Source organism: Aythya fuligula, chromosome 8, assembly GCF_009819795.1.
Source record: "Aythya fuligula isolate bAytFul2 chromosome 8, bAytFul2.pri, whole genome shotgun sequence".
NCBI lineage: Eukaryota > Metazoa > Chordata > Aves > Anseriformes > Anatidae > Aythya > Aythya fuligula.
In genome coordinates this window covers 8,558,788-8,578,074 of record NC_045566.1, presented here as the reverse complement: position 1 = coordinate 8,578,074, position 19,287 = coordinate 8,558,788, and the positions used below count along the sequence as shown (strand labels likewise).

Here is a 19,287-nt window from a genome sequence, read left to right as displayed (position 1 = left end):
GCATTGAGAACTGAATTGGAGCAGATTACACACCAGCTGGATGAGGAAATAGCAATGAACCAACAGCATTTAGGAATCTACATGTTAACTGAATCCATGATATTTTATACACCTGTTCCATGGTTAGAAGCGTTGAACTAAGGGGTGACCAGATCCTAATCTCAAAGAGGAGAAAACCAGGAATGTCTTCATTTAATACATTTGAGTGACTGTAGCATACAGCTGGCAGAAGATATCAGAAACAAGCCATCTACTTCTTCTACTAAGTGATGAATATTCATTGCCCTAGTCAGCTTAGATCCATGCTGCTCTGGCAAGAGCCCAATTACTTTCTGTAAAGACCATGACTAAAACACAGATTTACTTTATATTCTCTGCCCTGCTGTTCATCTCTAGCATAGCTTGTTTATCTCCCAATATATGTTTTGCTACAGCCATAAACTTGACTTCAGCAACAAGCATCTGAGCAGTGCTTGGAGTGGGAATCATAAGCAGGCATGGCAAACAGCAGCCATCTGGCTCAAGTCCCAGCACTATTCCATTCGAGCAGATCTGTTCTTTGGTGGCCACTTAGAGTTGTATTTTATTTATTTAGTGCTGCTAAACCTCATCTTTATTTGTTCATGTAAATTGCCTGAGTGGCCCTGGACTTGGAAGGGAAACACATTTTTCCCCCCCTAACAAAGAAACAGATGATCTCATTGGCAAATGAGACACACACGGCATTGTGTTTACTTCAGAGCAAGTTCACTTACAAATCAAGCCACTTGACTTACCAAGCTTTTTTCCCCCGTTTTCTATTATGGGGAAACCTCTGTCAGTGAGGAGGATGTCCCTTCTTCACCTCACGCCATCCTGCATTCCCCTGCTGTCAGGGTTGCTGCCTCGCTGCCCCGGCGGTGCCTTTTCAGTCTGGTTACTGAGCACTTAACTGCTGTTTAAGTAAAGAGACAAACTATTTTACAATTTTGGGTACTTGAAAATCTAGCCCTCGGATCCACGTCTACTGAATCCTAAAAAGAGCAATGCCATGCAATTAAAATGTCTGTGACAGGTGCCACCCATACACTGCTGCTCTTCGTGGGGATGCTCCATCCATCGCTGTCCTCCTCTTGCAGGAACTGCTCCAACCACAAAGCACTCACTCACTTCCCCGTATTAACTCAAGAGTCTGGACACAAACTTCTGTTTCCCACATTCAAAACGAATCTAAGCCATCAAAGAGCTATTTGCCAAGGAAAAAGTTAGAAGTCTCACTGCATAAAAATATTAATCCTACCAGGACTCCCACCCCTCCCTGGAGAACCGATTCCTTATTTTCCTAAAAGAAGTCCCTATGAACTGGCATTCTGGAGTGAGGGCCCGTTTTTGTCACACAGCTGTCTTCCAGTTTTTCCTGGGGGAAGCTCTGTCCTACTTCTGGGTGATGAACAAGTGGCCACCCACAGCTCCCCACCCCATGGCAGGCTCATCCAGCCACCAAACCCTACAGCTTCTCCCAGCCTCTCTGCTCATCATTTGGACAGTCCTTTCAGACAGCAAAACACAGGGTGAATTTCCAAGTCCTTTTTCCAAAGTTTTCCTTGGTGCAGCTGAAACTCCTCTGACTTGGAGTCAGCAGACTGAGGACAAATCAACCGAATGACAGAGTGGAAGAAATGAAGGAATCATCACTACTTTGCGCATTAAACAGCTGATTTACCAAAAGGCATGAGTACAGTTACATAGGGAATTGTTTCAAAAATAGTTCTCTGCATACAGGAGACATGACCACATATGCTCCTTGCTGATTCATGACCTGTCACTATGACATGTGGTATAACCTCTGTTGTTAGCTGTTATTAATTAGCGGGACAGTTTTCAGCCCAGGGACAGCTGCCATGAGTGTTACCACAGCTATGAGCTAACACATTTGTAAAATCACAGTTAAATAAATTGCACATGCTACCTGGTAGTGCCATTAGAATTGACAGCCTTTTACATTTACATTTTTATTTTTAAATTATTTATTTTTCAAGAACAGACTTTCTGGCAACTGCAGACCTGTCCAAAAATCCATGTGAAATCTGTTCAGACGGAGGTGGTACAGAAAAGCACCCATTTATAGGAATTTGCACGATTGCAAACAATTGTTCTCTATTTGTGTGTTTGACTTGTTTATCTGGGCTACCCCCAGAAAATCTCTGAGCACACAGGAATCTCGTGTTTGTTTGCAAGTTGGAAGCCTGCAGCCCCAAGAAGCCTCCCAGCAGAGGGAACAGGACCCGTACCTCCCTAAAGCATGTGAATACCTTAAAGAGAGCTGGCTCACATTGTGTAGTGAAAAACCTCCTGCAGATCTTAAACACCAAAACAGACACTTGCAGCTGCTGTTCTGCAACACTGGGGTCAGTAGTACTCCCCCCAAACTTTCTAGGAGGCAAGGGAGGTTATGGTACCTACAATTCACAGAATCACAGAATCACAGAATTTTCTAGGTTGGAAGAGACCTCAAGATCATCGAGTCCAACCTCTGACCTAACGCTAACAGTCCCCACTAAACCATTTCCCTAAGCTCTACATCTAAACGTTTTTTGAAGACTTCCAGGGATGGTGACTCCACCACTTCCCTGGGCAGCCTGTTCCAGTGCCTCACAACCCTTTCAGTGAAGAAGTTCTTCCTAACATCTAACCTAAAACTCCTCTGGCTCAACTTTAGCCCATTCCCCCTCGTCCTGTCACCAGGTACGTGGGAGAACAGGCCAACCCCCACCTCACTACAGCCTCCCTTGAGGTACCTATAGAGAGCGATAAGGTCACCCCTGAGCCTCCTCTTCTCCAGGCTGAACAAGCCCAGCTCCCTCAGCTGCTCCTCATAGGACTTGTTCTCCAGGCCCCTCACCAGCTTCGTCGCCCTTCTCTGCACCCGCTCAAGCACCTCGATGTCCTTCTTGTAGCGAGGGGCCCAAAATTCATTCCACTGTCCTTTATTATGCCACAGTAGTCAACAGAAAACGTAGAGATTAAAACTCCCAGCTCTTCTGCAGATGAGTTATTGTCCAGTCTCGGAGGCAGAGCTCATAACATTCCTTTTATACATCCGCCTCGGCTTAAACCTATTTCTGGGGTTATCTGAGTGTTGCAGGGAGGAGCAGTGTGAAAACAGCTATGAGATATGGCCGGGTGCCTGGGGATGAAGCTTGCCTTTCCATGGCATGATGACCAATTGTATTATTAGCGTGTATGAGCTCAGGTCAAAGCTAATTAAAGCCAACAGACAAGTGTTCTCAGCCACACTGCTCACCTACAGAATCAAAAGAGCAATCAACTGGGAAAACATTTTGCTGCACTTTTTCAGCTTCTTGCTCCAAAAATCCTGACTGATCTTCCATACAGGGATAAATGAAAAAAAGAGTAAGAAATTCCTACAACATCTGAACTGAATATGTAGTTATTGGAAGCTTTTGGTTTTGTGTTTCACCCTGAGCTTTAACTGGCAGGAGACAGCAGATTCACAAGCTTTTTCCAAAGAACCTACGAGAGAAGGGAGTCTACTTGACAGAGTTATATCTCTGGCGAGGAACAGCACTGATAATCACTTTCACTGGAGATGCTGTAAAGTGGCTCATAATTCATTCCTTTTGTACAATAAATGCAGGACAATTAAATCCAGCTCTCTTCGATACTATGCATAGAGCTCCAGGACAATCCATCATTGCCTGTTTATGCACAACAGTGCAGAATTAACAAGAAACAACAAATGTGCTTGGGTACACTGTCTCATCGCATTTTCCCACAGTTACAGGGATCCATCGTTGTAACGAGACTGCACTTAACATAGCCCCTTTGCTTGCAAGGCATAAGTTTTATTTTCCTGTATTTATTTCCTTTTCTCACCCAGCAGGAAGAGATGTTCAACACAACTGGGTTTGTATTTTGTTAGTTTCAGACTAGTGCCCATGCCCTGCAATGCTCCCACCCAGTCTCTCTGCTACTGACCCCTTGGTGAGACTCAATCAAATATTTCCCTTTTTACAGCCAAAATTTGGCCGTAAAGTCTCCTTATTCCATTCTCTAGATCTAATGGAAACAGATGAAGATCTGACAAGGCTGCAGAATCCCGAACAAGGATTCAGTAGTTCAGTAAAAAAATGCCATTAAAATACAAGCTCTTTCCTGATCACTGAAACCATCAGAAAGGTGTTTTGCTATGGATCTGTTTGGAGAATGAGCTCCTTTTCCAATCCCTAGCAAGGAGTGAGTTAGAGCTTACATCACAGCCTTTTCCTGACTGGGAACATTAACAAACCTCTTGCCAAAGCCACCTCTTTCCAAATAGGAACATAACCCTATGAAACTTCCACCTTCCATCAAATTCAAGGCAAATTACCCTATGGGTTCAAATGTTCTTAACAGATGTGCAGAACTAGGCCAGTCCATCTCACGAGAAACTGCATCTAGTTTCCTCCCTCACTCCACAGCGACACCAAATTAGAGTTTTCACCTCACTGTTGTTACACTTCTCAGCTTGTCATCACCAGCCTCCTGTGAAGGCAGCCACAGCACTTTGGTACCTCTGAAGAAAAAAGCTCTGAATTTTAACATACGGTCTCCAAATGGCTCCTTAAGTAATTGAAAGATGTGAATAGCATCAATCTGAAGTACTATTCCTTGTCCAAGATAAGGGTCTGTAAGGATCTTAACTCCACACTGCTGAAGGCAACGATCTTCAGAAAGATCTCAAACCCAATCCTTTCCAGAGATAGGCGTTATTGTCAGATCCAAGAGGAGAATATAAACGAGTCAGGTCCATGTAAGGCCCTGTGCCACACATCTGAAACCAGGCTGACAGAGCTCAGTGATCTGAGGATGACAGCAATAGTGGGAAACTTGCGCTATTCCTGCATGCAAGCATTTAAGAAAACAAATAGTTTATGTGAAGAGATTTCAGTCTATGATTTGTTTGCAAGCTGTTAACTTTGTGCTATTTGTCTTTCTTGGGATACAATTAGTCATCAGTGTCATCTGGCTTCTTGATACAGTTAATAGATTAAAATCAAAACAAACAAATAACAAAAGCAACAACTAATGAGCAATGAAAGCATGTCTTCAAGCCAATATCTTTGCATTCATTAGAACACAGATTCCAGAAAACAATGCTTTCCTCCAAACTAACGTAATGATGCCCTCGTTATGGGTGGCAAGCAGCAAAAAATATTTTCTCATGTTATGTCTTATACAAGAAGAATTCAAGATGTGTTTCCATCCCTAAACCTTTAAAAATGGACTTAGATCACTTGCGAAAGACAGATTTGTTTAATTATATATTCTACGAGAAAAAATGACTAAGGAAATTATCAGAAACATTTGGTGACTTCAAGTTGTGCAATATTTACACTAGATAAATATGGCAATTTCATTTTAACCTTGTTTCCAAAAAAAAAAATAAATGAGGCTTATAGGATCCTGCTGTCCCTCTGTGTAGATGCTTTTGTCTTTATGATCTCCCCTGAAATATTTCTGAACCCACAGGCAAGTTTCAAATCTATTAGACAGAGAAGAAGCTGTCTCCAAGACAGTCCTTTCCTACATGTTTTATGAAAATAGATGACTGGACAGAGACTCACTGAACTCTCCTGTGGAAGAAAAAAGTTGCAGGGTGAGCCTTATTAGGGACATCAGAGACCCATAAAGATAATACGAATGCCCTAATTAACAGAAACGCCTCAGTTACAGTTCAAACTGTATTAGACCACTGGGAATCCAAGCAAATGACCTAAAAACATAGGAAACCAGGCTTCATTAATGTCACTGCTCATGGAAAAGCGTAAGTGTTTGAGGATCAGAGCTTAACATCCAAATGGCTCCACGTGGACAGACCTTCCGCTTCGATATTTCACTCCCCTGGCCTGGGATCTCAATCTGTGCATCTACTGCATCCAGCAGAACCCAGCTCTGACCAGGGGGCTCTCCTAGGACTTCTCCATGTGACAGATGTCAGCCTCCTAACACAGCACAACCTTGGCCGCACTGCCCGAGGCCAGAATTCTCATGGGCACCATACCAGCACTTACTTCGCAGGATTTAAAGAGGACATCCTGCAAACTGAGCTTTTTAAAAGCTCAAGGCAGAACTAGGTGCTTTTCTGGGATGGAAAAAAGGTAACTTCTAGGCATCATCAGCTTGCAACAAACCTCAATGTAGACTAGTAAAAAAAACAAAAAAAAAAACAAACAAAAAAAAAACGTTAACACCTTAATCCTTAATTCCTTTTTGTTATTTACTACTTCCAGTCCTGTGCCTGAACACAATACTAAAGCAGTTTAAACAACAATCTTTGATAGGTGTCGACTCAAAAGCAGGGCTTTAAAGTCTTCCAAATATTTATAACTATCTGAAATAGTATTCATTTTTCCCTTGTTACTCCAAAAAGCAAGAGCACAGAAGGAAATTGATCTTTGATTCTGCTAAAATATCAACGGGAATTTTACCAAATGTCAGTCTCCTCAAACTGCGTATATTTGTTTAAAACATTTTGCTTAACAGCAGATCGAGGGGGCAATTTTCAGGGTAGAAGTTTTGCAAATATTTTAAGTACAGTTTTAATTGACCCAGTTTGACATTAAAAGCACTTTTTAAACTCTTGATATTGTTGGCCATTTAAGATAAGTGGCAATAAATACAGATTAATTGTAACACATGAAATGAAATCTTCGAGCTGTGGTAGGCCAGTGAAAAGGCCCTTTGTGTGCCAGGGAGGTGCAAGATCATGTGTTAGGGTTAGGCTAACAGAATACCCCGTCAAGCTCAGCAAGGTTTTTGGTAGCTCACGCTGTGACCAACTGCAAAGACAACAAACTTTAGGCAAAGGCAAGCCGTGTGATTGGCAGGTATTAAGAAAAACAAAAATGCTAGAAGGACGGGCTCCCTTCTGACAGGAGCACCGCACAGCGCAAGAGTTACAGGCAGGCCAACACTGGAGCTTTTATTGTGTGGGAGATGATTGAACTGTGAGCATAAATTCAGACAGACAACTTCTGAGCTTTTTGTGTTTCAAGGAGATGCTGGATAAATGCTACAGACTTGATGAGAGGCTCCACAGGGGACACTGTCTGGTACGTCTCTTCATAATACTAGAAAAAACAAAAACAACCCTCCCACACACCCTCCAATTTCCACCCCTCCTGAGCCTTGCATGCAATAAGACAAGTCATATCAGAAGGCTGCAGAGGGTCTCAAGGTCTGAATCGCTTCTCATTGACAGCGCTTGCTTATTTGGCCTGGTTGCTGCTTTAAGCAAACAGCAAAGATCTAACAAACACATGGTATGTCAAAACATTAATTGGTTTTGGCTGCTGGCTTTGTCCCTCACAAGGATAACCACCCTTGATGAATAGAAAGTGGTTCTGTTTCTTTTTTTTTCCCCAGTTTCAGGCAGATATCAAGCTTATGAATGATTGCACTTCTACTAGAAATGTCTTTCCCTCCCTAGATATGACAGTTGAAAAAGAAGGAAAGGCTTCACCCCTCTGCATGTCTGAATCTCTCTTCTGCGCACTCAGAGATGGAAAGTTTGCTGAGTGCTAGTGCTAACAAAGGATCTGAACAGTGAGCGAGAGGTTTGGCCAACATTGGGCTTCAACTGTATCACATGGTGAGACTTGGAACCTTTGTTCTGCTAGGTGCTGTGGGGGATTACAGCTCTCCCTCTCCCATGGGGAGGAAATCCAGCCCCGTGTGAGTTTTCCAGAGCTACTGGCAGAGGACTTCCTTCACCCCTACAGCACACACCAAGGTGCTCTCCGAGAAGTGGCAGACAGCACTCCTGGGCCAGCCAGCTGCTTGCTGACTCTCCTCAGGAATAATATGGCTCTTCCATGAGCAGCAACACAAAACGTTGCTCAGGGAGGTCTTAATTTGCTGAGCAGCTTGCTCAGGGTCAGGTAGAGGTAAGGACAGAGCCCTGAATTCTTGACTCCTGCTCTCAGGGTTCAGTTAATCCCTCCCACCAGAAAGGCAGGCATTTGTTGGAGGTCCATTTTCTACATTTCCTCTGTAGCCAGTGGAAAGATGTCTCCAGAGGGCAATTCCTTCCATCTTAAAGCATGTATCTGAGCTAAGTGGGAGGATTTGTCCCGTGGGGATTCACGGGTGAAAGGAACCTGATGATCTTACACAGAAGATGTGTTGAACTTTCAGATACAGATCAAGAAGGAGCATCCCACCCTAACAATTACCACTGTTACCAAGATACCAGACAATGTTCAGAAATCTAAAGAAAAAAATAATTAAGAACCAACTCCGGCTTGACTTCTCCAACTCCCATCTGTTTTTTGCTCTGGAAAGGTTCCAAACACCGTCCTCATCACCACGTTTTCAGCACATCTTCTCCAACTGCTAAAAACTATCCCCTGTTCTGATTACCTAAGGTTGCAAAGCTGCTTCCCCCCACAGCTCATGGTTTACTCTTCACTGTGTTTCTCGAATTTGTTTCTGATTGCCAGTAAGCCCTTTCAGGTCTCGAGAGAACAACTTTCAAGTGTTCCTGAACTCTGCACACAGGAATGTTGCCCCAGGCTGCCTCTTGGGCTGGTAAGAGTTTCTGATGCTCTTTGCACCCCTTTGCTACTTAAGAACATTTTCAGGCATGGTTGATGGCACACTTGGCCAATTAGCAGTAACGAGGCTGCATGGTTTGAGTGCCTACGACTCATTAGGTTTATAGAGAGTCCTGGAGGCATGCCTAGGTCACATTTACAAAGCTGCTACCTAATACTGCTCTGGCCTTGAGAATGAACTGCTCAGAGTGCAGTCCAGAGATACGTGGATCCTGAGATGCTCAAGATAATTATTTACTCTAAACAGCATTATTCTGTTCATACCATGCCATGACTGATACATGTACTACATACTACAACCTCCTGCATGCAGAGGAACCAATAAAGTGCCATAGACTATGGAGAGGTTTCACCTCCTCCTCCCTTAGAGATTTTCTGAGATCTAATAAAAGTTCAGCTCATGCTGTGCTCTTCCAGTGGATGAGCACCACCAATTTCTCTTCCAATCACTTATTTTCATGAAGCATGGAAGAACTTTTCTTGGAGTCTCTAGCCATCTGTCAGCTTGGGTTATAATCAGCCAACAGACTAAAAATTTACAAGGGGGAAAAGACATTCACACACACCTATATGCAGACACTCACAAACACCACGATTGCTTAAGCCTCATTTCCTTAGGAAACCAGATTAAAAATAGCATTGATGTCAATAATGAAGTCTTTATTTCTTTGGCAGACTCCTGTTACTTTTAAACCAATCCTCTCAGTGAGAGGTACTGCAAAATTTTCAACTGGAACCAGACCAGATCACTAAGTGATAAGAACCTCACAGCAGTTTCACTATACCTCAAACACCTTAAGGAAAAACACAAAGTGAATATGAATTCTGTGTAAATACTGAAAACTGGTGCTGAATTTCATACCGAGTTAACCCAGTGGTGGCATTTGATTTTTCTCTCGAATTACCTTCAGCATATAAATACAATTTAAAAAAAGTCTGCAAACCTCAGAATTTAAGGTATTTCCCATAACAAACTACAGAAAATTACTAAAAATACCCATGTTATTTATTTTAGATATAAGTCACCTAAGTTTCAGTCCTGCAACATTTTTCCTGGACAGTGACAGAGATTTCATTTCTGCCAGGGACAGATCCAAAGCTAAACTCCAACAGTGTTAGTACTTAAATGAAAAAGCTGTTTGGAGGTTCTCTGGCAGAAAGGTCACTGGCTGGTGAAAAACAGTTTATCAAAATCAAAGTACTCTGCAAGTCTCAGTGAATACCTCTAGAGACAGAAAAAGTTACAGAACACATTCATCTGATGTTTTGCTTATTCACCTGCCTCCCCTTTCTTATTGCCTGTCTGGAAGTCAATAGGAGTAAAGGCTGGTAGTTCTGAAGACATCTTTTTTATTTAAAAAAGTTAGTTCACAGCTCTAGATAATTGGTCTACCAACTGCAAGAAATCCAGCACTACCTCCTAGCCAGTCACCTGCAGATTTGCAGTGGCCACAGCTCTGAAGCTTCTACCAAAACCAGCACTCACTCCAGTATTCTCTACTCGTGTTAAGACCTTTTATATTCTTAAGTTTTTTTTTTAAAAAGGTTAATTACAAATCTGAAACATGAACATTTTCCATGGATTGGAGTTGCTTCTCTCTCCCTACCAGTCTAGACCTGACTCACATTTCATTAGGTCTATTACACAGACCAGAAAGGGATCCGAGATTCAAGAATGAATCCGATCTTCTTCCAGTTTTAGATGGCAGCTCAGCTATTGGACTTGGGCTTGAGCCCAGTTGTAGTTGCCACTAGACCAATTTTGTCCACAGATCTCTGCTGCTTTCTACACACCACTATAAAATGGGTGAACAGTGGCAGAGTTTATTTTCAACATCTATGAGAGGTGAATAACTGAAGTTTACGACATCTCTTCTGGCTGGCTGGCGCTCTAATTATTTCCCCTCTGCCTCTCTAAGTAACTCTATCTTCACTTTACGTTTCTGATATTTAAATATTTTTTTTGGGCAGATGTATAGTGCACACGTTTTCTTTTCCTTGACACGTCTCTTGTGATCTACCAGAGAAAACAACAATGGAACAGGAATTTAATAGGCTTAAAAAGAGAGAGAGGGTATGGATGTCTTCCAGTAATGTGAAAGTAACAGCCTAGATTAAAGCACTGGAATGACAAATAAATATTGTCTCATCCAGGTGCATATGCCAGTCACCTTGATGTCAGCTGCAGAAGTCCCATTAATTCAGCGAGAATAGGATCTGATCCCAAATCCATAAATCCTTTCTCAGCAAGTTCACTCTGATGGTATTCCTGGCATAACCATGACCAAGAAATCCTGGAACTCTCTCAAGAACGCCCACTTTAATGAGATTTCCAGTCCCAATTTCCATACCAGTAAAAATTCTCAAAAAAATCCACATAATTTACAGCCAGGCTTTTTAAGGCTTTCGGTTCTGTATCTTTTGCAGAACAACTAACTCTAGCAGCATTCGTGCCCTGTCTTTGCAATCCATCAAGATGATCGCTGGTACTTCCTCCACGCACAGTTCTCCTACAACTCGCCCCTAACACTGATCAGAAATGCCTTGAAGCTGTAGAAGCTCAGCAGTACAAAATACAGAAGTACAAAGTATTCAGAAGTACAAAGCTCCTCCTGACCGAGGAGCTTTAGGGGACATAACTATGGTGGTCTAGGTTGCCTTTGGGCAGTGCTGTTCCTCCAGGCAGGAGGGAACATGAACCCACATCAACCCTGTCAGTCTGCGTTAATATGAGACACTAATGAAGGATTTATGCTAACACACAAGGTTCTGGACTTCAGCAGCTGAGTTGCCAGATTTCCTTCTGCTCTGGGACACCACCGCACAGCTGGGTGACTGGAAGTGCATTTGGGTGGAGCAACATCTTAAATCTGTGCTACCAGCTGGGATAATCACTGCAGAGGCGAGATCCTTGGATCTTTTGCCATCTGTATCCTATTTTCCTTTTCACACTAGCATCCCACAGAAATCTCAGTGGTAGGAGGAACACTGCCAGCCTTGGGGTTCTCCACATAGCCTTTTACAGATCTCGCTAACAGTGCTGTTGGATCTGGTTGGGAACTTTCTGATGAGACTGTTTTGGGATGGAAAGTGATGAACGGTCTGGCATCCATATATTGATTTCAACACCCCTGCTATGAAATCTAGAATTATATGGGACCTCTGCTGGTCTCCTGAGAGCTTACAGGGTGGCCTATAGATCCACAGAAAGTTCTTGCATATGGCTAAGGGTTGGGGGGGAGAACATTTCATCCTATGTTTAAGCCCATTCCTGTTCAGCAGAGCGCTTAAGCCTGGGTGTAAATCTCCCATGATTATTTGCAGTTCCAATAAGAGATTTTCCTGAATTATGTCTACATTTTTACATCTCAAATTTTGAGGAGAAATACAGCTAGGGCATAGCCAAAATCTCTATATTATAGGACAGAAGGGGCCAATATAGCTTTCTTTTCTTTGACAACAGACAGGCAGAATTAGACTTATACAGTAGAACTTGGCACAGATGTAATAATAAATACGATATGAAAATGTCAGGGACCCAGAGGACCTGACATTAACATACACGTTTCTTTAAAGCAAAATCCTACTGTGCACAGGCAAGTTTTCCCATTCATCCTGGGAACAATTACGCCAGAGATGGTAAATGCATACACTGCACTTTTCAAGGCCTATTTTATTTGCATTTACCATTTACTTAAATACCTGCAACTAGCAAACACGAAGGCCTGGATTTTGGGCTGCAATCTACTTCATTGGGAGCAATGAAGAGAAGCAGCCAGGCATGAGGAATTCTCCAGCAGACCAGAGGGAGTCCAGGGCTGGCCGAGCTTCCCTCAGCAGCTTTGGTGGTGACACCCAAGCAAAGTACATGCCCGGTGACATAGATCTGTTCTTTCACTTGCTAGGTATCCTACCTTCCTTTGTTGGTACAGGCGACAGCAGCCTCAAGATAGCTAAACATCACGTATACTGTATAGCATTTCTATGATTAATATCTTGTTGCACAGCAGGAGTTTTTCCTCAGATCAGGATTACAGGCATCAGCCTTCACAATGGCACTTCCCTTTTCACAATAAGGTAGTGGAGGCAGGTTTATTTTGGCTTCCCTAGCTCAGGTTCTCTCTCTGTGCCAATTTAAGCTTCAGGTGAAAAGAAAATATTCAGAGATTTCCAAACTTCCATATGATACCAGATCAATGTGCATAAAGTTCTGCTGAAGTTGTGTGGCTTTGTTTTTTTTTTTTTTTTTTTTTTTTTATTATTATTTTATTTTATTTTAAAAAGGCTACAGGCTGGATTTGCACTTGGAACAAGCGGTTCCCCAGTGGAGTAACTCCTGATTTACAACAGTGTCTGAAAAGGGAATCAGACCCTGCCTATTTAATACAGACTTTTAAACAAATCAATTACATGTTTTTGGTCAAAATTAGCATTAAAGCATATTTTTAAAAGCAGCGATACTTTACCTTAAAAATTAACGTTAAAACGTCCTTACACAAAAACAGGCCGACCTCACTACAAGCATCTGGATGCCCAAATAAACACGAGCAAAGGGAGTTCTAGCATCTGCAGACTGTTAATTCACCCTTTTTTTCCTCTTTTGTAGGCTCGCCAAGTTCAATCTCCTGGTCGCCAACTTCTTGTTCCACCGAGACAGCCCGCTGATGAACTGCACTAGTGATGTCAGTAGCACCACTAATCAGTGCTGGACCAGGACGTCTGACCCTGGGGATAAAGTCCCTTTATATTCCAGCCTGCAAGTGTATGGTGTTTTTTTTTTTTTTTTATTATTATTTTTAATTTCTCCCTCCCTTGTCCTATAGAGGATCCAAGACGAAGAACAGCAATGAAAAGAGCTACACAATTTCTGGAGAAAGGAGGACTGGGCCTCTGATGTGAGGCCGAGTTAGCTCCCAATGGCACAAAAGTGGGTGCAGCTTTGTGTCTGATTTGCATGCAATATTTCATCAGTGCGGAGTGCAAGACACCTATTTGCATATTCAAAGTCTGTAAATCCCCAGTCTTCAGTGTGCAGTTGCACGGCAGCCTCAAGGCATTTCTCCTTTGAAAAATCACTTTCAAGTAACATATGTGAACCTGAGTGCCAGATCTTGTGGCAGGTGCTAACAGCTTTCAGAAAGGCCCTCTGGATTTTAATTTTTTGTGTTTAAGCTGTCTATAGTATCCATCACTTCATTCCTTTTCCTAAACTACTGAACAGAATTGTGGTTTCCCATAACAAAGATTCCCACCTCTCCCCATCTTTCCTCTCACACAAATTTAACATCCACCACCTTCCATCTCAGTGATGGCTATCGTTATTTTATTTATTTTAATGTTCAGAACAGCTACATCACCTGTAGCTGTCTCCCCAGGTTCTCTTTAGCTTACAGAGAAAAATAAGCACATCACTGTAGTGATCCAGACCACGCATGACCTGAGCCACCTTCTCACTCTGCTTTAGAAGGTGAGAGGTGGATCTGTCCCTGCCTTTGGTATCTTCTGTATCTATGATGAGGTGTGATGAAATTCCTCTTGGGAACCCTCTGTAGAGAGCAGTGAGAAAGCTGGAGCTGAGGATTAGGGACAGGAGGTTTTGCATTCTCCTGTGCTCTCACACCACTTCCATCCTTTAGAGAAGCTCAGCAATTGGTTTCTCCAGCAAGTGAAAACATAGCCACAAGACTTGTAACACACTTCTGTGTCCCAGATAGCATTTAACATTCTGACCAGATAGCATTGCAAAAGGCTTTGGAGACCATGCATTACATTATTTTTAACCATCTAGTTTACAACAGACTCATTACTGATGATGCTGCCAGCCTAACACTGGTGGAGAAAAACCTCAGCAGAATGGGGAAGGAATTCACCTTTCCTGAATAGAAACAATCAAAACCACTGAAGTAGGAACACCAGAAGAGTTATTCCTCTGCTTTTATGGGAGCATGTAGACATCAGCAGAGCCCCAATCTTTTCTCTTACAGAACATCTCAGAAATCTAAGCCTAATCTCAGCCACCTCTGTTGACATCTGAACGAAAGAGGCCTGGTTTTGTCAAGTAGAGAGTTCTGGCAGTACACAGATTTTACCAGGAGCTGTGGAAATCCCAGGCGTGCTCTTCTGACACACCAGGGATGGAGGGGGCTGCACAGACCTGGCAGATTGGGAACACAAAAACTGTCCTCTGCCACAGGACTGAGCCCCAGATACAGCTTGATTCCCCTCTTGCCATGGGAGCCACTATGGTGCTTACAGTTCAGCACAGGAAAATAGCTTTTTTCCAGACAAACAAACAAAACAACCAACCAAAAAAAAAAAAACATCTTAAAGCCTACTGACTTGGCTGCTAATAAACATCATGAACTGGAGCAGCATCCGAATTTCTGAAGCAATAAATCCAGCTCTCAGTTACAAAACTGACAGCTCTCATAAAAGAAAGAGAAATGCAACTAAGTAAAACATCCTAAGGAAATTATCGTTCAAATTAACTGCAGACATAAATTTATCCATCTGTTATCATAAGTGTTACTTGAAAATTATTTGCCCATAAAAATGAAATAAACCAGAGTGATTTTTTCTTAAACATTGACTTCATGTGTATAGTCTTAGTTGCCAAAATATTAACTCTTTTTAACAGCCCATGTGCTCTTGGCAGTGTCTCTGTTTCTTGACTGTAAATGGACCTTTATTAATCACATGTATATATCAGGGCTGAGGGGCTTCACTGATCAATAATTCCTAACAGTCCATGATGGATTTTCAAAACAAAACAGCAAGCAGAAAAATCTTTTTTTTTTTCTGTTTAGAAGTACCCTATTTAACCACTTCAGCTCATTCAGAGAGAAAAATTAACATGCCTGTTACCTGAAAAATATCATTTAACTGCACAAACAATAAATGCCATTTCTTTACTAGAGTACAGTTAGTGTGCATATAGGCATGGTGAGATTTTCACATTAAGCCAGACCATGGTAAACCCTGGAAGGAGAAGAATGCGGTGTACAGAACTGGGTATAGAATTGTGTCCCATTTTATCCAAATCCTGTATTTTTCTTGGAGAGGAGAAAGAAGTAAAAAATGGAAAGAGTAAATGGACATTTTCACTTGTGTTTTATAAAGGAATAAATTGAAAGTTTGACCTGTTCCAATTTATTTAGAGTATGAGTAATGGTATGGAAGGGTAGAAGTGGGAGTCTATTGAAAAGTGTTCCTTCTATTTAAAATAAAGTCAGAAAACTGAAAAGCTCAAGCTAAAATTGAGCATTTTAGTTGTTGTTTTAATATTTCTGAATAGAGCAAAAACCTTTCAGCAGAGTAAAAAGGTTTGACTTCATCTCATGGATCTAAAACCTGTTTTAATCTCATCTTGTTTGGATATTCAGCTACCTCTCCCCTTACAACTCCTTCATCCCCAGTACTTGTGTGCTTGATGTTTCCTGGCCTTGTGCTCACTCACAAACCAGACACCCTAAAGCACATCCCCTGCGGCGCACTCTGATGTCTCTGCAGCTCAGCTCTGTGTGGCACACAGCAAGAGTTTAACAGGGACACCACATTCTTGCTCCAGCATAGTCTTTCTACAAGGAATCACTCATCTTGTGACGCCATCGGATGAACTGTGCAGCACCCTGCCTCTGGAGGGTGATTTTCAGAGTGGGACCCTGTCCCCAGGTGTACACAGGATGACACCAAGGCCAAGCAAGTCACCTTACAGCAGCCCAAGACCACAACACTGCATTTGCTGAAGCTTTTCCAGAGTTATTTTCACGTAGCAGGAGAAAGTTTCATGTTTAGGGAAACATTTTGTTTTTCTAATTTTATTTGTCAGCACAGTTTTATCCAATTTTTCCCTTCCCAGAAACCACGACTGAAATTATGAAATTTGGATACCAGTATACCTCGAAACAAATGAGAATTGAATTATATAAACTCCAATATCCTTAAAATATATGTTTTAATAAAAAGATCATGTTTAACATAAGAAGAAAACCCTTTGGGGGTACTTCATCCAGAATACTGTTTCCCTAATTAGCGTTCTTCTATCCCATCAGCCTTAAATACACCAGTTTTCAAACAAAGTGAAATAAATTCTTGCACTATTCCAAGAGTAAGCACATTCCAGCAGGGCTCTCTCATGCCTGTCCTAATCAAAGGTGTATTTCTAAAATTTTGCACTTAAGAGTTCATGGGAATATGTGAAAGCCTGAACTTTCATCAAGAACACCATTTTTTATACATAAAAAAAAACAAAAACAAAAAACAAAAACAAACCCTCAAGGACCTGGAAAACAGCTTGAATTTGTGTCCAAAGCACGTAAAAAAACACTTAAAAGGCATTTTGTATTCTTATATCTACCTCTTGATTTTTTTTTTTTTTTTTTTTTTTTTTTTAAAAGTCACTCTTACAATTATACCTTAAGGACAAAGACGGCTTTTGAATCATAATAGAAAATGAACTTGCTTGCACTTAGGCCACATAAAAGTTTTGGCATTGAAGAATTAATAATTTTCTCAGTACTTACGGCATGAAGAAAAAACTCTGGAGAAGAGAGGAGGCATTAATTGTACTTAAAGTACGGATGGCCTGCAGGGAGGGACTGCTTTAGTGAGAAAGGCCAAAGGGATGGTGGAACAAAGCACCCAAAACAAAAAGCTTTCCTCAGCCTCTCCCCCACCCTGGTTTCCAATAAATTCTGCCACATGCATCTGCTCTGTCTTGTTACAGTCTGTGCTGGAAAAATGAAACAATCCAGTGACAAAGCTTTTTCCAGCGTAGCCAAAAAGGACACTACAAGATAGAATGGGACTTGCTCTTTACAAGCAGCTTTCGGAAGCGGAGCTGCCTGGCTGTTTCGGGTAGCTGCTCTCAGATGTCGATAGGAGTTGAAAGCCCAAACCCCACACACAGCGGTGCCCAGTTTGTTCTCCTGGCTCCAGGAGTTACCTGCTTAGGGACTTCCTGAACTGGAGACTCCATCAGACCCATCACATACTATAACCTCCAATAAACCTAGCTCCACAGATTAGACAAGCTTTTTTTTTTCTTCTCAGATTTAGTCCCTTTCTAATTATAAACCATAATGACATATTTTCCTACTGTAAAAACAGATGAGCAAGACTCCTCATACAGAAATATCAGGCAAGCTTGAGATTAAATAGGCTTGGGAAAATTCAGTCTGAATCCACTCAAAAAATAAATACATCAAAATGCATCTATCTGTACTAAAGCCTGCAGTCTTTAATCAGAATTCCCACCAAAGTGAGTAGCAAGAGGCAAGTCGTTGCCAGAGTTCACAGTGAGAGCCATGGGATGAGAAGCAAAGTTCTGTCAAAAATGAGAAATTGTTAGCGAGATGGAGCAGGAGGAGCAGATCAGTTCTCAGCATGGAAATCTCAAACTGCCTTGAAGTCAGGACAGTTTAAAGAACCACTGAAGCCGGCACTCAGGATTCTGCCGAGCAGGGGCCTGAGCAGTTATTATTTATGCTCTTATCACACAGAAATGTGAATTCCATTTGAAAGGGTAAATAATTAAAAAGAGAGACGGGACAGTTGTGTGTGTTGTTGCAGATGTACAGAAGTTCTAGAGACATTTTCTTTCTGTGCTCTCCATGGAGAAAATTAAAACAGGCAGAGGGATGCAGTGGAGTGTTACTTAGAGACTTAAAATGCTGCTGTTTAGCTATACATGTAAATCATAGACTTGTACAAAGCTCAGAAGCATCCAATCTTTTCGGGCACACCAAAGCATCTAAGTCACATCAAGAAACACATGGAACAGAAACCCCAGAAGGTTTGAAACACCAGCCCAGGACCCAGAGCCACATGCTGGTGCCTTGCCACTGCAAGGTTTGTGTTCCCCCAGACTCCCTGCCATCAGTACCTGACCTTGCAAATTCAAAGGCTCTTCAAGCACCCCACACCCACTGCCACCAACACAACCATGATGCAAACACAACCTAAGAAGCCAAGAGGTTTGAGTGAGGAAGGGAACAAACACAATGCTGTGAGAAGTATTAACAGCTTCACTGCTCTACCAAAACACACTGACAGAAAGCACAGCCTTATCACAACTCAGATAGACCCAGGCCCACCTCCTGCAGCAGATCACTTCATTTTTTAGAACCAGGTTTATACAGACAAAAGCCTTTCTGCAAATCCCCTGAGAAAGCTTCCTGCATGACCAGAGGAAGAACCCCAAAGCATTCAAACCACTTTATTTCTAATCACAATACCCAAATAAAACCAAGCACTGCTGTACCTGCTCCAAAGGCAAAGAAGAAGCTCTTGTCTGCATTCTCCCTCAGAAGTGCCATCACTCTCTTCCCCATCCTCTCATTCCTCTTGTAGATGAGCTCCTGTCTGAAGTAGCTGTCTATCTCCTGAGCCGTCACCTGCTCGTGGGGTGGGAGCGTCGTGTTGATGAAATTAGGGACCTGCAGTGGAGAGACAGGCACAGGCTCAGCTGGAGGCACCAAGCTCCGTTAAAGACAATGGGCTTACAAAAAGGACATGTGACAACAGTTAAGTAATCTCGAAAACACTGGAGGTTTTAATCTAGTCTTATTTGAGCCATCTGAACATTGCTGAAAAAACTACCAGAGGATGTGAGATTACTGGGAATTGTACAAAAAATATACAAATCACCAAACAAACAAAAACCCCAACAACAAGCAGTTTTTCAGAGTAG

The 19,287-nt window shown here is 42.1% G+C and overlaps 1 protein-coding gene across 1 annotated transcript in view; it reads right to left on the bottom strand.

Annotated features, from left to right (window-relative positions):
• TRABD2B (TraB domain containing 2B) overlaps positions 1–19,287 on the bottom strand; it is a 277,990-nt gene that overhangs the window by 89,355 nt on the left and 169,348 nt on the right. The window contains exon 4 of the mRNA XM_032191910.1: positions 18,859–19,033. Coding sequence (XP_032047801.1) covers positions 18,859–19,033 — 175 coding nt within the window. The remainder of the gene's footprint in view (positions 1–18,858; positions 19,034–19,287) is intronic.